The 26,337-nt window shown below is 32.8% G+C and overlaps 3 protein-coding genes across 5 annotated transcripts; 2 read left to right on the forward strand and 1 right to left on the reverse strand.

Moving 5' to 3' along the window:
• The first annotated feature begins 3,279 nt into the window (after positions 1–3,279).
• On the forward strand, positions 3,280–5,205 carry LOC25500103 (2-alkenal reductase (NADP(+)-dependent)). Its single transcript, XM_013588431.3, has 4 exons — positions 3,280–3,628; positions 4,254–4,431; positions 4,535–4,701; positions 4,975–5,205. The coding sequence occupies exons 1-4, from the start codon at positions 3,404–3,406 to the stop codon at positions 5,089–5,091; spliced, it is 687 nt and encodes a 228-aa protein (XP_013443885.2). The 5' UTR covers positions 3,280–3,403; the 3' UTR covers positions 5,092–5,205.
• A 5,924-nt stretch (positions 5,206–11,129) lies between these two features.
• Positions 11,130–16,569, reverse strand: LOC25500105 (elongator complex protein 4). Of its 2 annotated transcripts, XM_013588433.3 has the most exons (9): positions 16,436–16,569; positions 14,768–14,917; positions 14,437–14,657; positions 14,254–14,329; positions 13,991–14,147; positions 12,529–12,607; positions 12,107–12,266; positions 11,936–12,027; positions 11,130–11,529 (listed from the first exon to the last, which is right to left on the reverse strand). In XM_013588433.3, exons 2-9 carry the CDS (start codon positions 14,895–14,897, stop codon positions 11,362–11,364), a joined length of 1,083 nt encoding a protein of 360 aa, XP_013443887.1. In that variant the 5' UTR covers positions 14,898–14,917; positions 16,436–16,569; the 3' UTR covers positions 11,130–11,361. The 2 variants fall into 2 exon arrangements, with proteins under 2 accessions (XP_013443887.1, XP_024629290.1); XM_024773522.2 differs by lacking the exon at positions 16,436–16,569 and having other exon boundaries at positions 14,742–14,884.
• A 36-nt stretch (positions 16,570–16,605) lies between these two features.
• On the forward strand, positions 16,606–26,025 carry LOC25500106 (dol-P-Man:Man(7)GlcNAc(2)-PP-Dol alpha-1,6-mannosyltransferase). Of its 2 annotated transcripts, none has more exons than XM_024773520.2 (18): positions 16,606–16,887; positions 16,979–17,024; positions 17,612–17,698; positions 17,922–17,977; positions 18,646–18,763; positions 19,100–19,158; positions 19,595–19,666; positions 20,563–20,626; positions 20,740–20,843; positions 21,327–21,398; positions 21,805–21,891; positions 21,983–22,050; positions 22,729–22,797; positions 22,873–22,955; positions 23,970–24,069; positions 25,129–25,194; positions 25,524–25,617; positions 25,707–26,025. In XM_024773520.2, exons 1-18 carry the CDS (start codon positions 16,726–16,728, stop codon positions 25,785–25,787), a joined length of 1,488 nt encoding a protein of 495 aa, XP_024629288.1. In that variant the 5' UTR covers positions 16,606–16,725; the 3' UTR covers positions 25,788–26,025. The 2 variants fall into 2 exon arrangements, with proteins under 2 accessions (XP_024629288.1, XP_013443889.1); XM_013588435.3 differs by having other exon boundaries at positions 23,973–24,069.
• The last annotated feature ends 312 nt before the right edge of the window (positions 26,026–26,337 follow it).

Here is a 26,337-nt window from a genome sequence, read left to right on the forward strand (position 1 = left end):
AATAAATAAATAAAGAGGGACGAGTATGACCATGATGATATTCTCATGTTTTGCCATGAAGTTACGACTTAGTATAAGGAAGATAGCCAATATCAAGCATAGGGTTATTGTGCCCTGGGCGACGATGGAAGTTGCTTGCCTATTAACATATGTTCATGAGATTATATACATACATTGGTTTGTAAGAGTTTTTGGGTCAGTTTGGATTGACTTATTTAGCATGCCTGTGTTTTAAGCGGCAAATAAAACGTTCACCCAAACGGACCCTAAAAAAAAGCAGTGACGGTAAATTAAAGGGATTGAGTATTACATACACTGCATCAGATTCTTCCATCTCCACAAACCCTTTTATCATGCCTTTTTCACAATCGCTATAAGCAACAATGAATAAATAGATACGTACATGAGATACAGTACATGAGATATACATACATTTATGAATCGAAAAAATAAATAAAATCAAAAGCAAAAGGTTATAAATTAAAAAGGTCAGAATACCTTGTATTAATAACTGGCTTATATTCTTCCATGAGAGGAATTACTTGATCTTCCATGCCTTTTACCACCATTTTAGAGCTCATTTTAGAGCTCTCACTGTCACACAAGGGCTAACTTAGGAGGACTTTGCATTATAATGTACAGTGTGCCCTAACCCTAACAAACATCCCAAGTTTACTTCCCACAATTTTTGGAGTGCTCAGTTATTATTCATTCAATTCAATTAATTAATTAATTGCGTGTAAATTAATGTTTGGTCATAGAATGATTTGACTAAATTAAATGCATTCAATTATATTATTTAAGAAAATAACATACTCCAACGTAAATAATTATGAATTTTTGCTTATTTCCTAAAAAATTGTACACCGAAAGCATATATAAACATAATTTAGACTCGAGAGTTAAACAAGATTTTACTGATGCATTCAATGATTTATTATCACATTATTTATTAAGTTAAATACAAATGATTTATCATATCTCATTATTAACTTTCACGATAATTATTGAATTGGGACATGGGAGCGTGCTCATCCTCATTATGCTCAAATCAACACAAATTCAAACTAAAACCATTATTCTGTTAAAGAAAGAAGGAATGGAAAAGGACCAACAATGAGAATATAAACTATAAAACCCCGGATCATAATAACATTGATGAGCCACAAAATCCACACACCAAATCTTTATTGAGATAAATAAAATTCCAAACTACACATAAACATAATAGGCTATGCTTTTAATAGTGTAAACTATTGATAAGAAACAGATAACTGATATGAATTTTTGTATTCCTTTTGAGAATACAATATCTTCAGTAGAGATGAATTCCCAATTATCACGGACAAGCGGTGCAAATACTATGGCCGAAGCGATCAAAATGATGCTAGCAGCAGTCCATGAGAAAAAACCAACTTCTATGACTGAAATTGCAGTTGATAGCAAAAGTATGAATAAGATCCCAAAGATTCTGTTGTCAACAGGGGGGATTGAACTAATATAAAGCTGCCTTAATTGAATAAAGAAAACAAGAGGGACGAGTATGACCATGATGATATTCTCATATTTTGCCATAAAGTTACGACCATCTGATGATATCTTTAGCATAGGGAAGATAGCCAATAGCAAGCATAGTATTGTCGAGACCACGGCGACAATGGAAGTTTTGTTCCTACGCCATGCGGCGATGCCAGCTTTACGCCTACTCTTGGTGATGATGCCAGCATTGCGCCTACTCTTGGCGACGATGGAAGTTGTGTGCCTATGCATGTTAACGTGAGATTATATACATACATTGGTTTGTGAGAGTTTTTGGATCAGTTTGGATTGACTTTTTAATCACGATAAATAAGGCTTGTGTTATAAAGCACACAATAAACTGTCCATCCAAACAAACCCTAAAAATAGTAATAATAATAATAATATAATTGTGTGAGGGTAAATTAAAGGGATTGAGTAGTTCATTCACTGCATCAGATTCTTTCATCTCCACAAATCCATCTTTCATGCCTTTTTCACAATCACTATAAACAATGAATATATACGAATAAACGTTTATGAATTGAAAAAAAGAAAAAAAGAAAAAAAAGCAAAAGAGAATTATAAGAGGAAAAATGAAATGGGACAGAGTACCTTGTATTAGTAACTGGCTTATATTCTTCCAAGAGAGGAATTACTTCATCTTCCATTCCTTTTACCACCATTGGAGAGCTTTATTTCGGTAGATGAATATTGCTCGCAGTCACACAAGGGTTACTAACCTAACCAACCTATGAGGACTTGACATATATAATGTGTGACATAACCAACATCCCAACTTTAGTGCCCACAATTTTTGGAGTTTCCAGTTATTATTAAATGTGTGATTCCCTAAATTATGTAAGACTAAAAATTCCATAGCCCATATAAGTTTGATTCAATAATTTGAAAAAAGTAGAGTTAGAAGTAGGTAGTTAGCACTTAGCATTTTTCTCAAACTATTGTACGTATGCATGTATTTTTTTTTAGAGGAGTTCTCAAACTATTATACAACATATATATATGAGTTAATTACACAAGCTGATTGAATTATCTTTTTGTATATTTTGATACAAACAAGCAGGCTTCTGGGGTTAAAATTAGTAACATTATATACCAAGATATTCATGGAACTTCTGCAACAAAGGTTGCACTTAAATTGAATTGTAGTCCAACAAATCCATGCACTGGAATAAGCTTGGAAGATGAGATGCTTACATATGAAAACAAAAATGCTGAAGCGTTATGCAATCATGCTGGAGGAATCACATATGGTGTAGTTCAACCCAACAATTGTTTCTAAGTACAGTAAAGCGTTACTAGGACGAATTGTTCAGAAGTTATGAGTTTGATGGAAGAATTCTTGGTCATATTATACTCACCTCACAACCAAACTCTAAATTATAAGAACTTGGTTCCCATGAGAAATGGAGGGTTAATACAACAAAAAAACATTATGGTTGAAATAGATGTTTACAATTACAAAACATGGGAGTGGATCACAATCAACCTCATATAATTAACAATTATATTTTGCTTTTGCTTTGCTTCATTAATTATATGTTAATGTAATTCTTTTTCCTGATTTATATAAGTAAATTTGCACACGTGACCTATTTCAATATTTTTTTAGTGTGTTTTTTCAAAACACTTCTCTTTTATCATGACTTTTTTTGATACCAATAGAAATTTGTTAGACAAAAATGCTTAACAGTTTTATTTGATGTACATGCACTTGACTTTGAGACACACAGCGACAGTACAAACACAAAAACCACACGACTCCACCAACTCTGAAGTGAACACATTTGTGTCACAACTCCTTCTTCATTCATCACTTTTCTGTTGTAATTGTAAACTGAGTGAACTAAACCCAATTCCTAACATGGCGCAAGTGAGAAACAAGCAAGTGATTTTGAGAGACTATGTGTCTGGTTTTCCTAAGGAATCAGACATGAATGTTGTTGATAGTACAATTATTCTCAACCTTCCACAAGGTTCCAATGATGTTGTTCTGCTAAAAAATCTCTACTTATCCTGTGATCCTTACCTGAGAATTTTCATGGCCAAGGACACTATTGCAGGACTTGGTGGTCTCACCCCTGGTTCTGTATGTCATGCTCTCTCTTTCATTCCATTATTAACATTTTGTCTTGGAATTTGAAGAAATGGTTGCTTTTGAAATTTATTTTGAAATAAGGAAGTGTGGTGTTGCAAAAAATTATATTTTATTTTTTATCATAGATGTTGATAATTTTATGCAGAAACCACCACAAAATTGAGTTCTTGTCAATGAATGAACTAAGATTAAGATAAGAATTACAATTAAAGAAGAAATACACAAGAATTTTTGTGTTTCAGCTTAGAGCAAGGAACTCTAAGCTTTCATCCATACCAATCAAACTTTATTGCTAACTCACTTGTGTTGGCTTGGTGGTGTTGATTTGGGACCTTGGAGTATGCTCCTCTCAAGGTCTCCCTCTAGTACCAATTTCGTTGGGCTAGTCCATACCGAGTCTTCTTGCTCTGGCTTTAAATGATCCCCTCGCGAGTGGATGGTAGGGTTCTCTAAACAGATTACAAATGAATTGCAATAGAGTGATTCAAAGTGATCTTGAATCAACTATAAATTGTTAGCCATAAACTAAGTAACAATAATGAAGTTACAGTTACAGTTTGTTGACTGGATCAATATGTCACTTTAACGGCAGCTACTAACTGATGAGTAATTGCAGCCATTGACAGGATTAGGAGTGTCTAAAGTTGTAGAATCTGGACATCCAGATTATAAGAAAGATGATTTAGTTTGGGGAATGACTAAATGGGAAGAGTATAGTTTGGTCCCTGCAGCTCAAATACTTTTCAAAATTGAGCATACAGATGTCCCACTTTCCTACTATACTGGAATTCTCGGTATGTATTCAACAATTTCAATTTGTATCAATGTTAGTCGCGTAGTTTTCTGCCATTTCATTGTGACTCGTGACATATATGTTGTGTTTTTGTTTGACTACAGGTATGCCTGGAATGACTGCTTATGCTGGTTTCTTTGAAGTAGGCTCTCCTAAGAAAGGAGAGAATGTTTTTGTTTCAGCTGCCTCTGGTGCAGTTGGTCAACTTGTTGGCCAATTCGCTAAATTGCATGGTTGCTATGTCGTTGGAAGTGCTGGAAGTAAAGAGAAGGTATTTGTCTGATTATTGTTGTTATATATGCTTCCTGCATAAATGATGAATCAACATCAACATTTGATTATTCATTCTACGGTTTAAAGTAGTGCTATTTTGAATTAGCCTAACTTCAATAACCACTATCCAAGTCTTTGCTCACTTGTTGAGGTTAAGTAGTTAGTTTGATTATGATACAAAATACTATTTTAAATTTTGGAAACCTGTACATAATTAATTATAACCACTATCCTATAATTATACTAAATGAATATAATTACGACACACCAGGTGGATTTGTTGAAAAATAAATTTGGATATGATGAAGCCTTTAACTACAAAGAAGAACCAGACCTCAATGCAGCTTTGAAAAGGTCTGTTTTTAACATTTTTATGGTAGATTTTTAATTTAATTTGTTTATTGACAAAAAAAAGTATACTTACCTAGCATCAACACTATATATTCAAGGCGTGTCCGACACGTGTTAATATCTGACACCAACATAACAGCGTCTCTTGTGATTGCATACACTCACTTCTATTTGTTTTATAGATAGTTACCAGGTAAAATGAGACACACTAATAACCAGTAGATATCAATAAATGACGTCGTCTTAAAAAGAGGTCGTCTTAATTCTATCACTTTACTGCGTTTAAAAATGATGATTCGGTCACTTTCAATCAAATAAAACCTTTACTATTACTCCATGCATTTGAAAAGTGTCTGTCAGGGATCATATAAATCCTCTCATCTCAATCACGACTGTCACCAATGTTTGACCGAAGAAGTCGCCTTAATTAACTCATTTGCCAATGACCAACTGAATTTCATTTGTTTCTGAACTTCATATGGATTTTTGTGTGAACATATTTGTACTATAATCTTGCTTAGACATGCTACCATGATTTTTTCCCATCAATGTTTATTAGTTCAAAGTTGAAATTTAAAATGCTGAAAAAATGTTTGGCGGTTCGGTTAAGTGTGCTTAGACTTTAAAGGATAGATGCATTAATTGTCTTAATATCTGTCTCCTAAGAGTCCAAATAGCTTTTGCAAACCACCTTTCAAATTGCTCATATCTCGATTTTCAATTCGCTTCAACAAGTCGATTTAAGTTGTTTGATAGATTTCTACACCATCTATGCACATGACCCATCAAAATATACCAAATTATGCACAACAAAGTAGTGATCATTGTGTGTATATAAGAAACTAGTATTTCCACCCGTACAACGCACGGGCAAACAATCATTTTTCGTGATTTTAACATATTATTACTCTAAACATACCACCAAAATACAAATTTATAATGTGTGGTTAGAGAAAACGGATTATGTTGTCATCATAAAATTCAATATGTCATTGATTAAAATTTACTTCGATGCTATTAAAAGCAATTACATATCCTTGACAAATAACAATGAATACTCGTTTTGCCCTCTAAATAACAAAAAAAAAAAGTAGTCAATACTTTCAATAGCAATTAATCCAAAAAAAAAAAAAAGAATCCTCGTGGAAGATAGATGCATCATCTCTATTTAGCTCCAAAGTTATCTACAACAATGTCCAAAGGTTTTTGCACCATATAAATCTAAATTCAATAATTCAAATTGACAATTGAGCTTAGAATATAGACAAATTCATACCTGATAAGAGAATTTCTACAAATTAGAAAACACCTCCGGATAAACAACATTGAGAGTTGAGGTGCATGGATTGCTTCTTCATCGAAAATCAACATTTTCAACCCTTTCTTTGTGGTTACCCTAGAAACAGCTACATACAACTGCCCATGTGTGAAAACAGGTCGAGGAAGATACAATCCAACCTTAGACAATGATTGTCCTTGACTCTTGTTTATGGTCATTGCAAAGCACAATGAAATCGGAAATTGTCTTCTTGAAAATTTGAATGGAAATCCTGAATCTGTGGGAAGTAAATCCATCCTTGGGATTAGTACCTTTTGGCCAATACCCTTGGTAGTAATGATATTTTTTCCATTTTACAAGGGAGAGAGTGTGTGAGTGTATAGAATCATAAAGTAAGATTTCTCTTAATCCAACAATTAATAGCTTAAATATATAAATATTTGAATTTGATGGTAAATTACTGAGAATGAATTCTTAGGGTATAGACAAAATTATATCAAAAACAGCTAGAACTTGATTATAGATGCGTTTTGTAGTTGATTTTCTTTATAATAATCAAATAACACAAATTCAAACTAAAACCATTATTCTGTTAAAGAAAGAAGGAATGGAAAAGGACCAACAATGAGAATATAAACTATAAAAAACCCGATCATAATAACATTGATGAGCCGCAAAATCCACATACCAAAATCTTTATTGAGATAAATAAAATTCCAAACTACCCATAAACATAGTAGACTATGCTTTTAATAGTGTAAACTATTGATAAGAAACAGATAACTGATACGAATTTTTGTATTCCCTTTGAGAATACAATGTCTTCAGTAGAGATGACTTCCCAAGTATCATGGACAAGCGATGCAATTACCATGGCCGAAACGATCAAAATGATGCTAGCAGCGGTCCATGAGAAAAAACCAACTTCTACGACTGAAATTGCATTTGATAGCAAAATTATGAATAAGATCCCAAAGATTCTGTTGTCAACAGGGCTCATTGAACTAATATCCGCCAGCCTTAATTGAATAAAGAAAACAAGAGGGACGAGTATGACCATGATGATATTCTCATATTTCGCCATAAAGTTACGACCATCTGATGATATCTTTAGTACAGGGAAGATAGCCAATAGCAAACATAATATTGTTGAGACCACGGCAACAATGGAAGTTTTGTTCCTACGCCATGTGATGATGCCAGCTTTGCGCTTACTCTTGGCGACGATGGAAGTTGTGTGCCTATGCATATTAACGTGAGATTATATACATACATTGGTTTGTGAGAGTTTTTGGATCAGTTTGGATTGACTTTTTAATCACGATAAATAACGCTTGTGTTATAAAGCACACAATAAACTGTCCATCCAAACAAACCCTAAAAAAAAAAAAATAATAATAATATAATTGTGTGAGGGTAAATTAAGGGGATTGAGTAGTTCATACACTGCATCAGATTCTTTCATCTCCACAAACCCATCTTTCATGCCTTTTTCACAATCACTATAAACAATGAATATATACGAACAAACGTTTATGAATTGAAAAAAAAAATATAAAAAAAAATCAAAAGCAAAAGAGAAATATAAGAGGAAAAATGAAATGGGACAGAGTCCCTTGTATTAGTAACTGGCTTATATTCTTCCAAGAGAGGAATTACTTCATCTTCCATTCCTTTTACCACCATTTTAGAACTCACAGTCACACAAGGGTTACTAACCTAACCTAAAAGGACTTTGACTTATATACTGTGTGATATATGTAACTAACATCCCACCTTTAGTGTCCACAATTTTTGTAGTATTCATTCAATTTAATTATTTAATTAATTAGGTGTTCATTTCTCATTCATTGCCTTGTTAATTATTATTAGCTTATTCATTGCCTTGTGATTGGACTCATGGAAAAGGAAAATTCAGGTTTCATTTCCATTATGCCCTGGAAAGATCACATATTTTTGAACTAAAATTTTCTCTACAAAACATCATTATGCATTGCATTTCATCCCAAAGTATTGCTTCATCATTTTTACAAATCGATGCGTTCATCAGGTTAATAATGTTTATTGTAGATGTTGAATTGCAATCTAAAATATTGTTTCTACCTCATTGAATCAGGCTAATTATTAGCTACCACTACCACTCTTTCTGGTTTCACTCACTACTAGTACTTTTTAAACTGATAGGGTTAGGGTTTAGTTTTTTGATTTTGCAGACAATTTTGTATCAATCCAGTGTGACAGCTCAAACAATTTTCAAATCACACTTAAGCATTAAAAATTGTATACAAAAATGCAGAAAGTGAAAAATGTTAGAAACTGTAAAGAGTGCAAGGATGTTATCATAATAACTGACTATACCGAAATGGATGGATATGCAATCAAAGTTGTTACATAAATAAAGGAAAAGGGGAGAAGATTTAGGGATGTTTGTTACAACACACAGTATATTATAAGTTCTACCGAAACCTTTCTCTATACTATAGAACTAGAATTGTGAAAAGGAATGGAGGAAGATAATCAAGTAATTATTCCTCTGATGGGAGAATCCAATCGCTCTGAACCAATTAACACAAGGTAATCCATTTCCTCCTATAATTCTCTTTTTTTGTTTTTCTTTCTCTATCAATCAGTATGCATCTTATGAACCTATGTATGTTTTCGTTGTTTATAGCTGTTGTGAAAAATGTGAAAAATGCATGAAAGAAGTGATTGTGATGGAAGAATCTATTCAAAGGTACTCAATCCCTTTAATTTACCATCACACAATTCTACTATACTATTTTTGGTGCTTTTAAATTCACAAACCAATATATGTTAATATGAATGAATAGGTACATATATATCATGCTCTGGCTCTCAACAATACTATACTTGGTATTGGTTTTCTTCCCTACACTACAGACAACAACTGATGGTGCTAACTTCATGGAAAAATATCAGAATATCATCGTGGGCTCGATCTTCTTTATTGTTACCTATTTTCAACTAGAGTTATTTTCTATTGCGACAAGACACTCTTTTAAAAGCATCATCTTTGGGATCATATTCATAATTATGATACAATATTTCACTCCAGTTTTAGAACTTAGTCTTTTTTCATTCATGTATTGCATCCTTTGGGCCCTCTCAATTGGTTTGTTTGTCATTTCTCTCTGTAAATGGATCCTTTTGTTTGTCATTGCTCTCCGAGAATGGATCTCTAGAGTGAAGATACTGTATTCTCAAAGGAGAGTTTAGAATTTTATTTATCTCAATAAAATTGGTTGTGACATAAATAGTTTATTTTTTTGTTGTCTGTCCTTTTCTAATCCTTCTTTGTTTTATAAGCATTGCATTTCATCCCAACGTATTATTGCTTCATCATTTTCACAATACATCTATATTCCTTCATCATGTTAACGTTTTATTGTGCATGTTGAATTGCAATCAAAAATATTGTTTCTACCTCATTGAATGAGGCTAATTATGTAAGCAAATACAACAAATTGGTCACTTTTGGATGGAGAACATTTTTTATCACATGTAGAGTTGTTTCAACCTCTTCTCTGAAGTAATCACAGAATGGCATGCTCAAAATATCATTTCTTTCTATTGCCTCATGGTTTACTCAATGCAGAGTTCAGTCAATCTTCTTTCTAAGGCACACCTCATTGTATTTCCCTTCCATTACTCTGCACCATAACTTGCACGATGTTCCCGAACGCATCTCCCAACCCGGCACGCCTCATTTTATGCTGTGAAATGGTAATACAACCTAAAATGAGGACATAATTTTACGCCTCATTATTCTTCTTTTCATAAGGCAACCCATAAGGCAAACATAATTTTATGCCTCATTGTTCTTCTTTTCATCCATCGATTTACCACTCTTCGGTCTCAAAATAATTGACATATTTGCAACAACAAAAATATTGTCACAAAATAGCTGACATTTTCAATTTCCAATGCAACTTTTTTATTTGTTTCAATTCTCTTATAAAATTGTTCCCCCTTAAAAATTCAAGCCTAGCTCCGTCACTAGTCTGCCATACAATTTTGTGAAAATCATGCCAAGGAATGTGGAAGGTATTCAAACTTCCCATAGATGCAGAAGATCTGAGCTGATCTACAAATGCTTGGATAATAATTTGATGTATACATTATTTTTAGGTTTGTAGGCGAAATGACAAATATTATTTGAAATTCACATAATTAACCAAGAGATTTCGAGTTTAAACTAGAGTTAAGATGTTCAATCTAACAATATTGATATTATTAGTTGAGTTAGACTTAATGGACATTTATTATCATATACATTTTACAACATAATGTCTTGGTTTTACTACTTGCGTGTGTAATATTTATTTATTTTGGCTTAAAAATATTCGAGATTATTCTATTACTAGTGCACAAGTGACATCCTTAGACTTTGGAGGTGCATCCTTTCTTAATCTCTGTCCTTAGATCGCCCAAATAGCTTTTACCCACCATATGTATTCCATTGTTTTTTGTATCAGCATGTGAAGAATGATTTAGAATGTGTTGCTTCTGATTGAAAACTGAATTTGGGTGCAGTAAAATTTGCTGCGTTAGATACATGAACTTTTAATATGTATATGTATTTATCTCTAAAAAAAAATATGTATATGTATTTTATTTAATTTAAATCAAATCCATCATAAATGGCTAAGAATGTTTTGTTTAAGCAAAATGTAAAAAATGATTTTGTTATGTGAACAATATCCAGACTTATTTTACTGTCTTTCTCTGATTAGATGTGCAAACGTGCAATTCATAAGCTGAGATTGAGAAATCAATTCACAAATACTAATATAAAATTTCATTTAGGGCTTAAAACCCTTTGATTATCAAAATAACACAGAAAGAAGCAACAAAAAGAATACAAGATGGCAACATTTCATGAGCTAAGAAAAACCTTACTTAACTACGCTTGAGCTTGGCCAAAAGGCTGAGAAAGATATAGAGTGAGACTAAACTATTGCTAGGGTATTTTGGTTGACAGATATTAAAGTATTTATAAGGTACATCCTAAAAATCAAGTGACCCAGCTTTAGTTGACCCAGAACAACTACCAGATGTGTTATATGAACTCCCACTTGAACCGTCAACCGGGGCTTGATTTAGACATTCTAGAACCAAATACCTTCGTTTTTGCAATTTTATTGAGAATGTTGTGGCCTCGAGAATCACGGGAACCTGGAAAATGAAAAAACATAGTCAACAGAAGCTTGGTCAGATAGAACAAAATGAAAGAAAATGGTAGGATATTAAAAAAAAAAAAACCATTTTCTAACATATTTGTTAGGTTTGGCTAACAAAATTGTACAGGAGAAAGATATCAAATTCAAATGTACAACTTCAAAATCAATTGTGAAATAAATTCAAATTTTAGGGAAACAATGCACATAATGCTGAAAGCATATTGTGTCTAAGTGTGTGCGCGTACAAGACGAAAAAAATTGTGCATATAACCGGATAAATGGATGTAAAAGATTGTTGTATATACATGTTACATTATGTACTGGTTCATGTGCATAAGAGGAGTAAACCAAAACAATAACACCATGTAGAAATAAATTAACATGAAGCAAGAATATATAACCTGTGTATTTAACCGTGCAACTTTATGTATATTAAGCAGTCCAACCATGTCTTGGTAACCAGTGAGAAGTTTTGCCATTTCCTTGTCCTCATCTGAAACAAATATAGTCTAGAGGTGAAATTTGAGGTAATTGATAAATAAATGCATGAAATGTAGAAGTTGATTGTGAACCTGGAATTGCTCTGACAGAAAGCAAGGTGTCTGCCATATGTTGCAATCTTTTTGAACAAGATGGAGAAACAAGTGAAGGTGGAAATGTTACAACAACAACAGCATTTGAAGATCGTGCCATGCCTTTTAGGGACCTAATAAAGGAAAGCATATGCCACTCCTGCAATCACAATATGTTATATTAACACGTTTCAAATTCGAAAAATATTAAGCATTTACAGAGGAAGGAAAAACAGTTCACAATAGATGAGATCCAAGATGGATCACATGACATGATCTGCCATTAGATAAATACTTTACTATAGAGGGAATATATATCATATCAAAATAGTTTAATAGAACATAAAGTTCAACGACAAATGAGAAACTTAGTTCAGAACCATATGACCAAAAAAAAAAAAGTAAAAAGCATATTAACTCACCATGTTTGCGTATTTGCATTGTGGAGAACAGAATGATTGAATTGCAATACGGCCAGCGGAGGAAATATTGGCTTCACTTCTGCCAATACCATCCATGATGTTAGTGAATGAAATTTGAATAGAAAGGGAGTCATTTTTATCACCCCAGAGTAATCTTTATCACAACTAACAAATCAATTGGCGCAAAAAAAAAAGTTCAAAGGGAATCAGCTTAAGACTAATAGAAAAGGTCCATCTCTATTTACTTGTATATCTCGATCATGTGGCCGTATATCTACTACTAGAGCAGGCACCAGAGCTGGCAATGAAGGTAGTTCAAAGAATAAATACTGAAATCTCACCTGGCCTTTAAATTCCAGCATTTAGGAAAATGACATTGGAGGGAGTTTTCAATTTACGAATTAAAAGTTACTTTTGAAGGCCCGTCATAAAAAATGCATGCATTTTCAAAACATGCAAACAGTGACTTCACCCTAGGTGCATAAACCCAATAACATACTACCTCCATCCCAATATGTCAGACCCCTTTGGTCATTGCACAAGAATTAAGAAAAGTAGTTTTCACAATAAATTTGTCAATAAAGTACATTCACTTTCCAAAATTATCCATCAATTATTAAGAGAGGTCTTATAATTCTTTTCATTCAATTAGGGGCATTTTTGTGAAAAACTAATTCATGCATCTTGTACTTTAAAGAGGGTCTTATAAAAAGGGACAAACAAATTCTACAAGAGGGTCCTACATATAAGTACAGAGGTAGTATTTGTGATCACGAAAGTTCCCAACAACAACTGAGCCTTTACCCACTAGGTGGGGTCGTTTACATAGATCACACAATATGATAATATTCCGTCAAGTATTAAGTTCTAGAGATGTTTAGACTTATAATTTTCCTTGCTCTCCCTTTCCTCTAATAACTATTTGGCCGTCCTCCAACTCCTCTATCTGGTCAACTCTACATACTTGTGCTTCTAAAATTCTCCACAAATATCCAAACCACCTAAGACAAGTCTACAGTATTATTTTATCTAAAACAGGAGCTTGTATTCTTGGTCCTAACTTGTCTTTTGTAATCACTCATCCATAATAAACACTCGTCTATGCAGCAACACACTGGACTTTCTTGTTGCCCCTTACTTGCAACAGTCAGTTACATAAAGTATTGCATTGCAGGTCTTATAGCTTGATAAAATTTTCCTTAACATGTGCCCATAAAGATTTAAAAATTGTGTGTTTATGAAGATCATTATACACCTATGATCCAACTACCAACATTTAACTTTTTCCTTCGCTATTCTATTCAGGAAAATGTGACTCAACCAGGCGTAACAACGTAAGTATGTTGTTGAGTACCGTCAAGAGCATATTCTCCTGAAATCTTAAGCTACTAGGAGAAGACCTAGAAACCATCCTATATCTCTAAAAAGTACATTTAAAAAATAGTGCTATAGATTACCACACCTTGAGAATTGAGATAGAAATTTAGCACACTGATCTTGAAGAGAAGCAAGGTTTGGAGAATCTTGGATGCTGACACAATCTACATTCATGCCACTATAAAAATGTCTATCCAAAGGCTTCCGCAAGTCAAATTCATTGCAGTAATCATGTTGGGCACCTATGCAATGCAAGTATGATTCAACTCAATAAGATTTGAATTATTCATTCTCAATATTACAGTAATACAAGATCAAAGAATGAGGGAAAATTATGGACAAACTTACCATTATTAGAGCTGATATTTGACTGTGGATCACCAAAGTACTTCTTGTATTGCCAAGCAATTCTCAAATCCTTTTCCTGAAATCAAAAGTGTAATAATAAGCAAAAATTACACGAGCATGACAAACTTAAGACTAGTTTATATACATCAATCATCACAAAGTGCAACGAACAAGTTAAAGTACATTGGTAAGATCTTGACTTTTATCCTCTTTGGCTGGGGCTGGAGCAGGTAAAGTACCAAGAAATCCTTTAGGGTCTCTTGAAGCACTAGCATACAACAGTGGCTGTTTATGTACAAGTCCTTGAGACATCAAATTTCTCAATAGAAGCATATGATGAGGTGCTTCTGCATCTTCCATAATCATGACAAGGCTACCAAGAGAAAAACCACCACCTAAAATCTCTATTTAAAGAAACAAAGAAAAAGCATTATAATCTTCCATGAAGACACAAATAAAATAAATCAATTGCTTAATTTAATATTTACAGGAAGGAAGTGGAAGAGTTAATAACTGTCGAGATCTGGAATCCCAGACGATAGGAATGTTGTCCCATTAGGGCCGTGCTTGAGTCCTGAATTCTGAGACGTTACAGTTGATACATTGCGAGAAAAGCTACTAACTCGAGTCCTTGTTGCAGCCATTCAATATGTCACTATGAGCCCTGAAGAAGAAAAGATTATATTACTGTAAGATATAGAATGTAAATATTAAGTAATTTAGTATCATGGTCTGAACTTACAATGTAGTATATTATTAGTATGGAGTAACCTACTCAAACTTATATATTACCAAATCAGCAAAAAAAACTAATGTATTATCATTCAAATATTATCATCTTATGAAAAAGTTGATATGTATTTGACGCAATCATCATAAATCCTTTACATGAACAATATTGCTTTGCTTCTCATCCACGAACAAGAAAGTATTCTTTCTTGTTAGAGTGCACAGTTACAGAGAAAGAGAGAGACCTTGGGTGGACCAAAGGTGTAGCCGCTTGGAGCGTTGCTGGCATTGTAGTCAGGATCGAGTGCTGGTTCGTAGGATCCTACATCCCACAATACCTCAACCGTGCTTTGATTTTACGCAGGTTCGCTTTTGCTCTGTTTTCGCTGATTTTCCTCTGTTATCTCTATTTTTTTGCTTGGTTCCTCTCTTTTCCCTCTATATTTTCTGTTTTTTCTCTCTCAACTCTATGAACAACCTACCGATCCTACTTACGGACCGTGTTTCGTTCCTTCATTAGCCGTGTTACGTTCCTTCTGGTTTTTATAGCACATAACCGTGTTACTTGGGATCTTGATCCTGACTACATTGGTTGCTGGTATCGGAGTAGGAGTTAATCGGAGTATGAGTTAAGGATCAAACGAAAGAAGAAAAGTAATGGGAATAATTTGTTAACCTGCTATCCAGGAAAACCGACCGTATCTAATAACAGATATCCTACAATTCAATTCAAGTGAGTATTATTAAACTCAAAGGTTCATCAACTCGGTCATGGTAATACAGCCGAACCAATCTATATTAAAAAGAGGAGAATCCTAACAAGTGCCCTTAGGACATTGTTTAAGAAATCAAGCTGTAACTTTTGTATAGAAAATTACATAATTATTAATTTGAAAAGTGTTTGACTAGTATTTTCAATTACAGATTCTTTAACCAATACTCTTAGCACACTCATTATTAGCATGACCCTTAAAAAAAATCAATTACCTAAGTACTTATACATAATGAGATGTTCTCTGTTTATATATGTCAATGTCAGGGACAATTTGGAATTGAAAACCGCAAATTAATCTCAAATTTGTCAATGTGAAACATAAATATAGCAATTCATTTAATTAACAACCACGAGTTCAAAGAGAATCAACTGTCTTCAAAATGATTTACAAGCGCTCATAAGTATAATAGAAACAGTACAGGCATAGTGTTTTAAGTCCCTATTTGGTTAAACAACTTATTTTGCAGCTTATTGCATATAAGCACTTATGAACAAGCTATTTTCTATATCACAAGATACAATAAAGTCAAACTGTTTTCATACATTCTATAATTTTTTTTTTCTTTCATAATCTATCCTGAAGAGCTTATGAAAATAAGCTGTTTTAATAAGTTATCCCAAACAAAGTCACAAGTTCATATGGCAGTAGAAATTGATATTGAATTCGAAGTTGTTTACCTCAATTTGTTTGACTGCGAAGGTGGAAGGTGCGGTGGCGCTTACGGTGGTCCGGCGAGGGCGGTTGAAAAAGGTTTAACGTTTATGAAGACAGATTCTTCTTCTTCTTCTTCCTTCTACTGCGCGGCGAACACTCACTTGAATGCAAGGGTCCAATGGGTCTATTAAATTAAGGCCCAATAACTTTACTAAAAAGCCCATCAGGCCCATTTACTGTCTTTCTTTCTTTCTTTCTTTGTAGTGTTGGAATTCTGTCTGTCTGCATTCTCACACCGAAAACGAAAACAACAATGGCTTCTTCTTCAACATTTGTGAAAAATTACGGTTACGATTTGGTATTAGGATCAATCGCTGCATTCTATATAGTGATGATACCTTATACTAAGGTTGAAGAAAGTTTCAATGTTCAAGCAATGCACGATCTTCTTTATCATCGCTTTCACTTGCACAATGTCAGTCAATTTCTTTACTTTCTTCTTCTATTTTAATTTTCAAAATTTATTCATTCATTGATTTTACTGTGTTTTTGTTTGTTTACAACAGTATGATCATCTCGAGTTCCCTGGCGTCGTTCCTCGCACTTTCATTGGTATCATTCTCTCTAAAAACAATACCCAATAATTGTTAAGTTTAGAAATTGATGATATCAAATGACATAAAAATATATTTTTTTAGGTATATTAATTTTTTCCAATTAAGATGTCAAGGTTAAAATTGTATTTTTAAGTTGTTTTCATCTTATTTTCCTAAACTTTTCATGATAGGTTATGAAAACAGCTTATAGCTTATATGAAAGTAATTTGACTTTATTTTATCTTTTATTATAGAAATAGCTTATACATTGTATTATAAGAGCTCAATTATTAAGTTGTTTATCCAAACATGGTCATATTGTTTGATGAGAAATAACAAGTTTCTTTCTGTAGAAGTGAATAAATATGACCTCGATTAATGTGTATAGATTTAATTTGTTTGAGATTGTTAGTACTCGATTGTTTTATAACTGTTAGTGTAGCATGTTTAGTTGTTAATAATGGCAGTTGAATCATGCTAATCTTACAATTGAGTTTCACATAGGACGTGTTTCTTCAGTAGACGTTGGTGTATGTACTTGTGCAGCGAGTCTATTTTTATTATATTGAATCCATCTCTAATCTCTAATTATATTCGTTTTAGGGGCTCTGCTTGTGTCACTTGTTGCGTCTCCATTTGTGTTTATTGCAAGTTTGCTGCAATTGCCAAAGTTCTATGCTCTTCTCATAGGTAACTTCTTTCACACTTACAGTCATTGTACATTCATTTTTGTTTATTTAAAATGCTCAAATTTATCAATTGTGATATCAACATGTGTGCAGCATATTTGATTAATCTGGTTTTGTTGATAGTATGTTTTTATGTGTGTTCATATTTTGACTTTGTATCATCAGCTGTTGATGTATTGTTGATTTATTTATTCTTTTGACTAAAGCGTATTGTTCATATGCAGTTCGAATGACCCTAGGATGCATCATACTGTATACACTAAGATTCTTTCGTCAACAGGTTTGCACCTTTGGCTCCTTTTTCCTCCTTCCGAATTCCTACATCTTTATTCTCTATTCATAATCAATTTAAAAGACCTATATCGTGTAAATAAATTCAATTTTTCCATGAATCAATGTTCATAAAAATTTATGATTTTTTACCTATCTAATCTAATTAAAGTTCAGGTTTCATATGAAATGATTATTTTACTTTTGTATATCATTCTAGAACTTTTAGTGAACATTATTTCGTTTTGCTTAACTAACTGATTACCATAGTTTTTTTTTTTTTAGGGATCATAGCTAAATTGCTAAGATAAACACGATTTCATAAACATTCTAGTTCATTTATATAAACACTGTTCCATAAACATTCTAGCTAATTTGCTATGCTTGTAGAATCTTGGCTCATTTATTTAGTGCATCTTGCCTGTACTTTAGATAACGGGTTCTTTCCATGGGAATTTATACGGGATAGAGTTGCTTTCTTTAGATTTAACTTCATAGTATTTTGTTTGTGAACTATTTAGAGGGGGGAGAGAGCTGTCATGACAGAAGGATTCGTTTTATTTATTAACAAAATGTCTAAAAGAACCAATGCTAGCCATTAATACCTTATATGAAGTTTAAATATGTTATGTTGATAAAGTTGAATATGTTCCCTGAATCATGCTATAATGTGTGCAGATAAGGAATAAATTTGGGCATCAAGTAGAAGCCTTCTTTGTGATACTAATTTCCATTCAGTTTCATTTTCTGTTCTATTGTTCTCGTCCTCTTCCTAACATTCTTGCTTTGGGTATAGGTAACTACTTGCACCGATTCGGTGAATTTAGTATTTTCAATCTCACTTTATTATCCATGAATTTTGATTTGAACGTTGAATTTAATTTGTATACTGCATTAGTGTAATTGTTTTTTTGCACTGGCAATCAATCATAATCATCAGATTATTGAAAATGTTTAACTTTAACCATAATTGTTTCTAAAGTCATAAGTATGAGTGGTTGTGATTTGTCGACAGTGTAAATTATTTTACCCCGACAGTTATGAAAATTAATCTCTTAAACATTTATAAGGAATTTTTCTTATGTTCTAGTCAACATCATGGTTTAGTGCTGTCTCTTGATTTATTTTGCAGTGAATATGGCATTTGGATACTGGTTCCAGGGGCGTTTTTATACAGCTCTAAACTCTTTGGTATGTATGTCATATGGTTTTACTTCAGTTTCATGTTGGTACAGATTCTTAATTTGTCTTTATTAGCTCTTTTGTATTTTTTTTCTCACTTCAAATCATATATACATACTTTTTGCAATGCCGCTGTTATTTGATCAAATGTTTCATTTCAAAATTAGTTCCCAATTTAGTCTTTTACAGTAAAATTGCCATCTTTGATGAGAAAATATAAACTAACAATTGATGTTGGATTTCTATTTTAAAGATTAATTTTTGTGTTAGGCGTCAATGAGTTTCTCAAGTTTTGGTCTTCCTTTTACTTTTGTGGTATACTTTTTGTCGAACTTTGTTACTGTTAATGCCTAGAATAATTTCTGGAATTATTGGGTCTTTTCAATTATTAGTATGTTATGCACTGCATTTTTGAAATAATCCCTTGGCACTTTCTGATTATCAGATTTTTGCTACAACTGTGTTCAGATGTGACATGCTGTTACTTCTTGGTCCCCTTGGCCTACAACTTCTTCTGGTATGTTGCGCTTTGTGTAACCTTCTTATAATTTGTCCTTTTCTCCTTAGATGCTTGAACTGCATTACTGACAGCCCTTTAAGCTTCCATTGTGTGTAACCTTCATGTTAGATATCTTTCAATTCTGTAGTTTTCTAGTTCGGACGATATATATAAAGAAAAAAATCTGGCTGTGAATTATCGCTCCTTGCTGTTGGGTGCTTGTTCTTTTCTTATTTTCCAAATCCACTCACGATGCCTTTTTTTGCATCCTATTCTGTAATTCTTCAAACAAACAAAAACAGAGGTCAACTGTTTCTCTTTAATTTGGATGAGAAATGTTGTACTTCTGTCAACTGAAGCCAGCATTTCCTGGTACTAGAACATAGTTGGTTCTTCACGAATTTATTCAGTATCAGCTCTGGACTTCTAATGTCAAACATCTTGAGAATGTAATTGATATTTCCCAGCATAATTCAAATTGAGCCTGTTTTGACTTTCTTTTCTTGATAGTTTTAATGTTAAGATATCCAATGTGTGTTATTTTTTATTGAAATCTTGTGAATTTCTATTTCTCTGTCATTTTCCCGTGGCTTTTACTATTATAGGATGATTGGGCAAAGTGTTTGAACTTTGAATTGTTCAATTAAGGTCACCGCAGAATCCTAGTTTACTATATATTGTAAAATTTCAACACAAAATGCCATTGCTTTAATAACATTTAGTATGATAGTTTATTGTTGGAGAAGAGTGTGTATTGTGTTTAGGATTTGCTGTTAAGTGTTCTTTTTGATGAATTTTCTTACCCTCATTTTATGGTCTTGCACTTTTGGTCAAATAACTAAAAATTGAAAAAATAATTCTTTACCCTCATTTTCAAGCTTTGTGCCTGATAATATTTATCTCTTGAAGGGAAGACAAAAAAAATTTCAGTATGGGGTGCTCTAAAATACTGCACTGGGATGGCCTTCTTCTGCGTAGGTTGGTGACATGTTTTTCCAATTAATCTTTAAATAAAACCAAAATTTATGCTTAACAGCAGTGTTTTTATTAAAATTTGATTCTGACATTGAGGTGCCCTACATGCATTACAGGTATAACCATATTGATTGACTCAATTATGTGGAAAAGGTTATTGTGGCCTGAATTTGAAGTCTTTTGGTTTAACTCTGTATTGAACAAGAGTTCTGAATGGGGAGTATCCTTCAGAGATTATATTCAACAACTGCTTGCTGTAGAATATGAAAATACATGCTACATATTTTATGAACAGTTGGGTGATATTTTTTTTCTGCTTTTTCTCCACTTTAGAGGTTGACACCTGTACCTAAAATCTGACATGTGCATGATCGGAGGAGTAAGAAAGAAAACGAAAATGGGGGGTATCTGAGTTGTGTAGTTAGTTACTGGTTTAGGTGGGGGCGTATAAGGGGGAATATAGTTATGCTTTTGCTAAATCTCTGCAACAGTGAGGATTTAAAATGCATTGGGATTAGGGTTTGGCGGGTCAGTGGTTACTCCTTGTAGTGAATTTCCTCTCTGTTTTGCCTGTGGGTGAGGCATGTGGATTTCTTTTTATCATTATAAAAAATATGCATGTTATATGTTGCTTTTGATAATACTTCCCATTTGTATTTGATAAATTATAAACTATTATGTTCCTTCACAATATTTTTGTTAGACACATGCTTTTCACTGGTACTTCACTTCCGCGCTCCCTCGTGCACTGCTTGCTGCATATCCCCTTTCCCTGGTAAGTCACTGTTTTCAAGATATTGTTCTTAACAGTCAACATGTTGCTAGTTATGTAAATGTTTAATTTATATGGTGGCTCATTCTACTTCCAGTGAACTGATTAATACGACATCTTTTGTGCATTCTTCCCAACCCCAAACTTAAAGTTTAATATTTTTCCTGTATTTATGTTTAAACTATGAATTAATGTGGTGAATAAAGTTTCATTAAGTTCAATATTTTCTGACTCCTACATAGTTCAATATTTTCTCTATATTATGATGAAATTGATGTACTATGTTTGAGCAATGAATTATTTTTGTTGGAATTATAATTTCATTATGTTTAGTATTTTCATTAATGCGGAAAGGAGAAAGAAGAAAGCATGTTTCATTTCCTGACTTGACAAGATGTGTGCTTTGCAGTTTGGTTTCTTGGTTGACAGAAGGGTACGATCATTTGCTTTCCCTGCTCTTGCCTTCATTTTGCTGTATTCTAAGCTTCCCCATAAGGTACAACAATTAGACTATGAGATTCGTCGCTTAATTTGAGTCTGTTATCAAACTAGCAGTTGCACTAACATTATTTTGATGGATATTGCAGGAGCTTCGTTTTATTCTAAGTTCAGTTCCAATATTCAACTTGTCAGCTTCGGTTGCATGTAATAGAATGTAAGGTCTCTATGCTTATCTATGTTTCATAAACATATCTGGCCCGTAGAAAGCATAATAGTTATCTAAGCTTTTTCTTGTCTTACATGTGGTTTTTAGTTGCAATGTTTATGCTCAGTTATGAAATAGACATGGCAAATTGTTAATTTTAGTTTTATATGGGCCGATAAAAGTTAATTGGGTTCTCTCTGCATTTTCTGAAATTATTTCATCTTGTTTGTAGACATGTCAATTAATGGAAGAACAAGTCAGTTTGTAATTCAAATATAAATGAATTTTCATTCCATTTTTTGAATAATTGTATTCTGCATTGTTAATCTCTGAGAGATGTAGCTCAGGTAACTATAGTACCTTCAGTCAGTTACAAACTATAACTGACTCTGACTGACCTGCAGTAACACACTAACTGACACTCTATGCATATATAGTGGTCCTATACAGCATTCACAGTGCTTCTACACAGTAGTATGCTATACCGGATATACAAAGTTTAATCCATACAATACAAATCATATAGTCTAACAATGATGATTGAGTTGAACTGTATTTGTAATCTTAATAGAGGTTTTAAAATGATGTGCCCTTTCTGAAGAATTAACTTGATTGTTTTCTTTTTTTCCTATCTTTTTCTGTAGTAAGTTACTAACCTTCATTAGTGTGTGTCCTGAAATGTTTCAGTTACAATAATAGGAAAAAGATGATCTGGAACTTGCTTTTCCTCATTATGTTGGGGTTACTTCTAATGAGGTTGGTTCACTAGTCATTTTGTTTCATTGGCGAAATATCCTTCTTTCGTGTGCTTATTTATTATCTTTCTTGTAGTCTTGGAGTAACCATCACAACTTTTACAGCATCATACTGGAACTATCCTAGTGGTCATGCCTTAAAAAAATTACATGGGATTGGTGAGTTGAGTCCATGAGTTGTACAATGTCTATGCATTTCCTGCAAAACATTTAGCTAGAATTTTCCTTTAAAAAGTACTGATCTTTTTTTTTTTTCCCATTAATTTTGTAAAAATATCAAAGTTTCACCATCTTTTTCTTCATCAGCAGTGGAAAATTCTGTCAAGTTGTTGATTTTGTTGTACCTGGTGAATCATTTGTTGGATTAGAAAATATTTTTAAATATGGCCCACTGAGTGTGATATTTTGATCGGGATTTGTTGTTCTGTGGAAAAAGATATTGTCATGGGTGCTATTTTGGATAATTGAGTTTCAGGTGTTTTATTGAGACCCGTTCTCTGACTAGCATTCTGTTAGTAACAACCCCAATTAGGAAAGTAAATAAATGGAAAGATAAGACTATTGTTAATTCTTTTGTTAAATTTAGTAATAAGGAGAGAATATTTGTTAAATAAGATATCATTAAATATACCAACAAGGAGAGAATATGTCAAGAACGGAAATATTAGAAGTAGATATTGTTAAATACAGTAATTAGAAGAGAATAATACTCTAATGTAATTATTAGTAGAATATTGGAACTTCTTTGTAGTTGAAAATTGAAATACATGTTTATTAGCATGTGCTTCTGTTTTCTTTATCTCTCGACATAAACAATGGATCAATTGGGAAAAGATTAAGGATTTGTTTACGATCACTATGTTACAAGGAAGATTTTTCTGTAGCCTTTCATTGATGCATTTGCTTTTCTCGCTTGCAATTTGTTTCTTCAGAAATACAAGACAAATGAGCAGAGTCATTGAGTCCCAAAACAACTCCAACCCAGAAAAATTCCTCATTTAAATTATGAAAATGGAAATTTCTAGAAAATAAATGTCATCTTGACTGCTAAAGTAAATAAATTATGGATAGGAGTGTAATGCACAAGTTTCTTGTTTTTGTCTTTTTCATATTAACACTTTATTAATTTTTGCCAAGTGTTCTTATTTATTTATTTATTTATTTATTTTGTAGCAGGTTTTCATAGTGATACAAATGAGCAATGGGTTCACATTGATACATTTTCTGCCATGAATGGAATATCTCGATTTTGTGAAAGTGATTTCCCATGGAGGTATATTTTACTTCTTTCTTTTATACATGCTTATGAATTATGATGCAGCTTGTTAACTCTTGCAAGGGTCCAAACAATGTTTGACTATAATAAGCATTCTAGGCTTTTGACTTTAGTAACTAAACAACGTTGCAGTTCTATGTATTCACTGTCCTACTAGGAATGAGGTCCAGTTTATTTATGTTCTGAGATTATGTTTTCAAAATCATCTTCAAGAATCAAGATCACTCTCACTTCTTTCCCCATATAATAAATTGATGTCAAGAAAAATGTCATTTAACTACTTTGACACACTTTGTCTCTGCATAGTGTATCATGGACACTCATGCTTTTAGGTTCTCCTCTCTTCCTGGATAAAAGAGTATTCATATTCTTATATTTTTTTACATTTCAAACTGTATTCTGGTATCAACACAGTTAATCCTCCTGTTGGGGAGGCAGGTTGTGGAGACCTTAATCAACATGCTGAAGTCTTCTAGAGTTCATATTAATGTAGTTGGCTGACTTTTCAGCCTTCTAGAGTGTAACAAAGAACTGGAGCTATTTTGATTTATGAATATGTTTCCAACCAATAATATAAAACAATAAAACTTGATCCATTTGCTTATCATGTTTCAGTTCATTGGTTAGCTCCTTGCCACTAGTTGAACTGTGCATCATTCTGGTTTTAGGGTTTAAATACGTTTCTAAATATCTATTTGTCAATGCCTTCTATACCAATTGTTAACTGGCAATTCTGATCCTGCATTTGAATGCCTTTAAGTGGGCCTCCTTTTTCCATTAAACTCTCGTGAGGACTGTGAAGATTGTTGTTTTCATATGCTGTCTACATGATTTATGACACCTATACGGAAAACTTGTGAAGAAACTAAATAAAGCAATGAATAAATATGAATGTTAAGAAATCATTTTAGGGGGAAGACTTAAGTGTGTAAGGAAATATCAGTATATTTCTCATCATTTCTTTCTTGATTTTGTTTGCAACAATCTTAGAAAGTTACTTTCCAGTTTCCACTATATTCTGATACTAAGTCAGATCTCCATTTTTCTTTACTACAGGTATTCTAAAGAAGAAGAAATTAGCTTGCAAGAATTTGAGCAGAGAAATTTTACGTTCCTGATAAAGTGAGTTATCCATTAATTGGAATATGAGTTGTGATATTTCTACTTTGCTTGACTGGCATATAAATTGTATGACATGTACTTTCTTTATGATTAGAGATCCTGCATACAGTTGATAGAAATTGTCTATATTGTTAAATGAGCAATTTTATACAATAAAGTTGGTTAAGTTTGTATGTCAAATCCACTTGAAGAGTATGATGAAATATGACTGATAATGATTGTGTGATATATGAACCCTTTTGAAGTGGTATTTTGTATATGATTTCACATTTAAGTGCGTTGACTTAAGAATTTTTCATAAATCTAATCTTCTTCTTGGTCTTTAACAGTGAACATCCTGTGATCAATGGATTCAAGTGTCTATTTACTGAACATGGTTTCTCAAGAATGCGCATTAAATTTGGCTTCCCACCAATCTTACTGGTAAGTAGTGGCTGCAATTGACGATCAGTCTAAACAATTAATGCTTTCGACCCTTCAAAATCATTTATCCGTGTTTCTACCCTTTGCAGGTTAAAGATCCCAAAGTATATGTCCATGGAAATTTAGAAAACATGGTTGTTGTCAACCAACTTTGGCCTGGCTATCCATAATCTTTGGTTTGGCTTGATGAAGTGGGACAACAAAGTTCTGTGAAGTTGAAATCACCACAAGGATAACCTGTATTGTTATTGTATTCTGTACTGTAGGGAGTATCTTGTTTGTCTTTAATCTACTTAAACATGCACTTGTTCCTGGCTCACCAAATCTAACAAAGAGCACTAACAAGGAACCAAAAAACTTTAGAACGTATCATCAATTATATTTTTAACAAATATTTTTTTTTATAAATTTTTTACTTAAATATACTTTTAGTCCCTCTCATCGAGGTTGCTATTATTTCAGTTTTTTATACACAAAACCCTGGTCTAATTTTTAAATTAATATAGCTGGGATTTGTTGATGAATTTGAAATATTAAATCATTTTAAAGTTTAAAAGTTAATTCAAAAAACTGATAAAATTTTAAAGAAAAAAAGCGTATTGTGAAATTAGGTTAAAAGAGTAAGAAAATAGGAAGAAAAAAAAAATTAAAGTTGAATTTTATATTTCAATTAGTGAGATTTAAGAGGAAAAAAATTAATCTATTTTAAAGATTTTTAAA

The sequence above is a fragment of the Medicago truncatula genome, chromosome 8, assembly GCF_003473485.1.
Source record: "Medicago truncatula cultivar Jemalong A17 chromosome 8, MtrunA17r5.0-ANR, whole genome shotgun sequence".
Classification (NCBI taxonomy): Eukaryota; Viridiplantae; Streptophyta; class Magnoliopsida; order Fabales; family Fabaceae; genus Medicago; species Medicago truncatula.